The 6,000-nt window shown below is 42.8% G+C and overlaps 1 protein-coding gene across 1 annotated transcript in view; it reads right to left on the bottom strand.

The window, feature by feature from the left end:
- Positions 1-805: 805 nt before the first annotated feature.
- Positions 806-6,000, bottom strand: part of LOC139720059 (protein CBFA2T3-like) — a 38,882-nt gene continuing 33,687 nt past the window's right edge. The window contains exons 7-10 of the mRNA XM_071631431.1: positions 4,185-4,267; positions 3,561-3,792; positions 2,684-2,874; positions 806-1,916 (exon numbers count right to left, since the gene is read on the bottom strand). Of these exons, the coding sequence (XP_071487532.1) occupies positions 1,524-1,916; positions 2,684-2,874; positions 3,561-3,792; positions 4,185-4,267 (899 nt within the window). The 3' untranslated portion in view covers positions 806-1,523. The remainder of the gene's footprint in view (positions 1,917-2,683; positions 2,875-3,560; positions 3,793-4,184; positions 4,268-6,000) is intronic.

The following is a 6,000-nucleotide window of genomic DNA, read 5'->3' as shown; positions in this document are numbered from 1 at the left end:
AAACAGGGATGATTTGGCTCAAAAGTAGGAAAGGAATATCAGCTTCCACAGGAGAGTGTATTTAGGTGATCAAGAAACACAGGAAGCTCCAATTGAAACAAGAGCTGGAAATGGTCAAAATTCAGATTCTTTCCTCCAAATTCAGAATTGTTAGGTCTGATATTGGGATGACAGGGATGACCCTTGTGTCACATGATATCAAATGTTGTCAGGACCACTTTAAAAAAATTAAATGAAGCTGGAGATGATGACAATGTGTAAGGCTGCATTTGAGTGCTCAAAAGTGAACCACAGAGAACCAATTCAATGCGTGCTGTACCATACTGTGCCAGATTTGGAGTGTTTGAGCATTCTGCGGAGAAGGCGTACTTCACAAGTTATTTTTAGAGGGGGTCACACATTTTATAACAACAAGGCCATTCACCCTGGTGTGCATAAGATACTTACAGATGACCTGAACAAAGGAATGAACTCTTTGTGTTATAACATATGTGCATGTTACGCGCATTCTTGTCATACCATTTTCTGGTAAGACTATGGTACGCTTTTGGAGTACATCAGGTGGTGGTCTACTTTTGGTTTGCTATAGTACAGTACGGCACACTTAAGGAGCGCTCGAATGCACCCTAGGTGAATTTTCACTCCAAACTTCAGTCATGGTTTGTGACTACTTCCACCTTTTCCTTATACCATGCACTGTAGCCCTATACTCTGACTGATGTAGTCTTTAAGTTAAGCCAACAGGGGGGAAAAATATTGGGGGGGGGGGGGTGGGGGGTAATGGGTGTGTGTGTGTATACCGAGCCTCACTGCTCAACTTTCTTTGACACATTGCAAGGGCTATGATTAAATGCTACGCATAACACTGATCAAAATCCGAGAAGAGTGGCAAAAAGAAAAATGTCTTAGTGCATGGGAGATCTTTATGTTATGTCACATACACTCAAGATTTATGAGCAAGAAAAAATGAGTAAAAATAACCCTTGCCTTTTAAACACTCCAAATACCAAGAGTATCAACAACTGCTCTCTACTAAGCAGGAAAATATCTACTCATCAAGAATGCTCTCATCAAAAGAAAAAAAAAAGTACAACTAGTAAGTTGTCTACCTCTGTTGCTGTAATCCCTCACTGGCCTTAGAATGTAAAAATGTAACATGGGGGATTGGTCAATCAATTGATGAAATTCCATCGGGATATTTTGCTGCTCAAAGACCGATTCCCACCAATTTCACCTGCTCAGATGCAATAGTGCAGAAGAATTCTCAGTGTTTGTTCTATATCTCTGTTCTGAACATTCAGTCTTTGGTGCTCTGAACAAACTTTATGGTAGATTAGAGAGCACATTTTAGCAGCTCACACTGCAGGGAGATGAGCACTTACTCCAGGAACTTGCAAAGACTTCATTCGAGGGGTGAACTCAAGGTCCGGCAGACCAGGCAGCAACAAATATCACAATCTACGAGGGATCGCATCAAGGTTCATTTTGATCCCCTCTTATGCCATCAATGTCTCCACTAGCTCCTACGATTCTTGTGTAACAGCAGTCAGTGCCGTGCCAGGTGGTGATCCTGATCGGTTTGAGGCGGTAGAGTGATGTGAACCCGCTGGGCTGGCCGCTGATGTTGGTGTGGCGACGACCGATGATGCTGAGGCTGTTGTCACGACGGTGGCGGGGGCGGAGCTACTCGTGGCGGGGGCAGCGGGGGATGATACGACATCGGAGGCTATGGGAGGAGGTGGTAGCTGGCTGGGGGTAGCTCGGCCAGGCATGGGGAACTGTTGGGATGTGGCGTACTGACTGCACATCCGGTGGTGGTTTTCCCAGTCTTTGTGCTGGCAGAAGGCACCGCAGTAACGCGCTGTGTTGCAGCCGCTGCACGTCTCACTGGCCTTACGCCCACAGTTCCAGCAGCTCTGCACAGAAAGCACAAGTGATACACAACAATGTCACTTCTGTGAGGTATACAATTTGTAGTAGCTACAAATGATAATTACGCCAAATGCTACTGAAATCATAACGATCTGGGAAAATCATCATTTCTTTGAGAGTATGGCAGCCTCGACACATGGTAAACACTCGCATCCAACTTCCATCCACTACCCATCAATAGCCCTAGTTAAAGACAGGGGTAGTGCAGATAAACAGTGCGGCTCAAGGACGCCAGTGCTGGAGCGGGGCTTGAACCCTAGCTGTTCCTTTCAATTCAAAGGTAAATCCCAGTTCCCACATGACTGCAGAAACTGTTGATTTTTGCTTCAAAATGGAGACAAATGCAAAAGAAATGTGTGAAACAAAGCTGAGATGACACAATTTTGGTTGGGTAGTGATGAAAATGCTAAATATTACCCCAAAAAGGTACTCCGGCAGTATTACCATCTCAGAGCATACCTGGGCCCCCATTTCATAAAATTTGTTATGAATATCAAGTTACAACAGTTGTTATAAGCTACCGAAATTCTTGCATCTGATTGGCTGAGAGCAAATTTGCCATAGAAATGTGGCAGTTGTTACTGATAGCAGGTTTGACCCTGATCGTGGTTACTACAAATGTACGTGATGTTTTATAATTACAGTGATTACAAAAATCAGGCCGTAGCATTATCCATCACATGGGAGTGACTCGCAGAGAGCTTGTTAGCTATATGGGACTCAATACTACTTCGTTTTCCTCTCGTCTCACCTCGCTGGAATCCTCCTGGTGGTTGAGGAGTACCATGGCCTCTTCCGACGCCTGCTGCCTCGCCTCCAGAATGGCCCTCTCCAGCTTGGTCCTCTCGGCGCTCACCATCTCGTTGGCCTTGCGCTCTGCGGCCGACACCGCCTTCTGCAGCTCGGAGACTGCCTGCCGCTTCACCTCGTTCACCGCCTCCTCTGCAACGCACAGAAAGAGTGAACATAAGCTGAATGTGTTTGTTGATTGGTTTCTACATATCCTACAGGCTAAAGCTTCATCCAGGTTTTTTCTTCAACAAAATGCCAAAACTAAAATTCTTTGTCTTCTTCACAAATATAGAGTACTTTTTCACATCTTCTTCCGTGACAAGTCCTATTCTGCCACATCTCTGCTGACTCATTTTTCTTTCTGCAAAACTTAAACTGTCCTGTGAATTTCTGAAGAAAAAAAATCATACCATCACACAAGATCAATGCACTAGGTTTCAGAAGAGGACAGGTTAATACAGGCATTCTTGGGCACAGCATTCTTTCATTCTGCTCACTATCTCTTTGATATTCTTGACATGTTCTTTGCCATCACATCTCTTTAACTGTTTGTTTGTGGTTTGCTAGATATATATTTCTTCCATACTTCTCACCCTCATTCTTTTAATCTGTCACTACCACTTTGTTATTCTGGATGTTCTCTTTACCATTACATACATTTAATTATTTGGTTGTGGTTCACTATATATATATATATATATATATATATATATATATATATGCATGTCTTCTGTTTCAAAACCTGTCTACAGTGTTGTGTTGCTCCTCCCATATAGTCCTCCCACCCCACTGCCCCACCCATCCAATCATTTCCTTCGCCTGGAGCACCTCCTCACCTGCTCTTCTCTTCACTTCGGTCACCCGGTCCTCCGTCTGTCGGAGGGTCTGGGCCATCATTTCCTCGGACCGCTTCTTGGACCCGGGCTCGGCGGCCCCTGGCCCGCCGGCCTGGGAGGACTGCCGCCGCGCCCACATGGCCAGCTCCTCCCTGTCTTGGATGCTGCGCTGGTGGAGGACGGCCAACGCCCGCTTCGTCTTCTCCACCATGCCAATGATGCACTGAAGCATCTATGCAACAAACCGGAGACAAAACAATAATCTCAAGTGATATTATGAACTTCCTGGCTGTTAATTCCTGATGCTGTTAATGTTAGGCAGTCAGACTTGTGTTTTGTCTTTAACTCCATTTTCTAAGCAAAATTGTGGTTTGTCTATTAAGACATCCAATGATAAGATTCACTGATCTTGGTTCACCCTATCCAATCAACCCAATGCTTCTCATGAATATTGGTAGACCAATGGTCCTCACACTGCCATATATCCATGGATTTGGGCACCTACTTATTACTTTTCAGCGCCTAAGTGATTAACAAATACTGATAGCAATTTTGTGACAATGGTGAATCCATTTCCCGATGAATCGTGACCACAAACAAAGAACAAAGTCTTGAGCCACTCACCGTCTCAACGTGCTTCCAGTCATCCTCTACCCGGTCTTCAAACAGCATGGGGTCACTGTACATCTCCCTAAATGGTGGGAATGCTGGGGGTGGAGCGGCGGGAGAAAGGATGGAAAGAGAAAATTGTCACTCATCCTACCCAAGTCATCACAAAAGATACAGCTAACTAATGAGACAAAAAGATGGGTGTTTTTCGACTAAGGGCTGGGCAAAGGGCCACTTATCATCACCTCCTTCCTAATTTCTGTCTCTGGACTTGGCTCACATAATGTCAGAGCTGACAAATTCTAAAGGCAAATCCTAAATACACCTCCTATGAACTTTTGGAAAGAAGTCATCTCCTGAAGTAAGATCACAAAATAAAATATGAAAAATCAAAGTACCAGTAACAAAGGTTTGAGGTAAATCCCTTCCACAGTATGACAGTTACACCCAACTGGACAGCAAGAAGATAATTTGACGTGAGGTTAGAACCTAATAAAAAAAACCATTAAAACGTAACCCTCTTGGTCCTGTGACCATGGTGTTACCTAGATAGACAGAAAATCTAAATTTATTTATTTTTCCATCATTGGTTGTATGACAGGATCAACATTCTTACTTTCTCCAAAAAATGTGCAATACCATAATATACTTGATTTAAGTTTTTTGGTAGACAATAATGTCTGTGAGAAAATATGGAAGTCTTGATTATTTCCATAACACAAGTGAGTATTCTGTAATCAACAACACTAATGAGGAGATCTGGCAACTATGTTACAGTGTCTATTGAATACTATGGTAAATATCTTATGGACAGTAGTGTCACTACTCTTTTGGATTATTTTGTCTGATTTTTCACCACACTCTCCTCAGATCTGTAGCTTCAGTGTCCACTCCCTTTGTGTTACATGTTTGGGAATCTGTGATCAGGCTCACAATATATTCCACAGCCACTGTTGCATATATGTACATAATTATATCATTCCACAACCTTATCAATGCCAGAGTTAGAAGAAATATTACTCACACAAAAAATATGCATCAAAGTAAGAGAGTTTATTTTCTCCTGTTAATGACATCATTTGACGTTGAGTCAGCATATCAGCTAACACAGCAGATTGTAACTAAATCTGCTTTATACACACTGCTTATATGCTCCCCCCCCCCCCCCCCTAAAAGAAAAAAAAAGTGTGCAATGAACTTTTTTGTTGTCCCACCATGAGAGCACCTCTGGGAAAACAGGAAATATTTGTTGCCTTTCTGGGGTGTGGAGGGATGTTTTTGTGCCATGGCATATTCATTAAGAAAGGAAACAACCACAGTGCGGTAATTTGCATGACAATGAAACCTTGGTCGGGGCCACAGTCTGTTCTGATCATTTTCGTGACGAGCGTTTGAAGCCACGGTGTCACTAACTTAACAACCCTGCAGAATTGGCACACTGCACTTGTTTTCTGAATTGCTAATTTGTGGAAAAAAAATGCTGATATAATCAAAATACTTAGTATACTATAGGGTTCAATCAGTTGCTCTATCACATAAAATCAACATCATTATCCCAAACAGGATAAGAGTGCTAATCTAGAAAACACGATGATGACCCACTGACTGCAGCTTAAGCTGTGGAAAGTCTTCCAAATCAGCTGTGTTCTAGACAGTTTACTCATCTAATATATTTGCAGGTGTTTTATCCAATACCTGTATTGAGGAGGGGCAAACTGGCCTCCAATAATTTATACCTTCATTATCACACCACAATGTACATGTATGTCTGCTTAATCCCGACTGTAGGACTGGAAGTCTGATGAATTTTGGACTCAGTTGTTTGGAAATT

The sequence above is a fragment of the Diadema antillarum genome, unplaced genomic scaffold (assembly GCF_040938485.1).
Source record: "Diadema antillarum isolate AM-2024a unplaced genomic scaffold, OU_Dant_1.0 scf00000120, whole genome shotgun sequence".
NCBI lineage: Eukaryota > Metazoa > Echinodermata > Echinoidea > Diadematoida > Diadematidae > Diadema > Diadema antillarum.
This window is presented reverse-complemented; position numbering and strand designations above follow the sequence as displayed.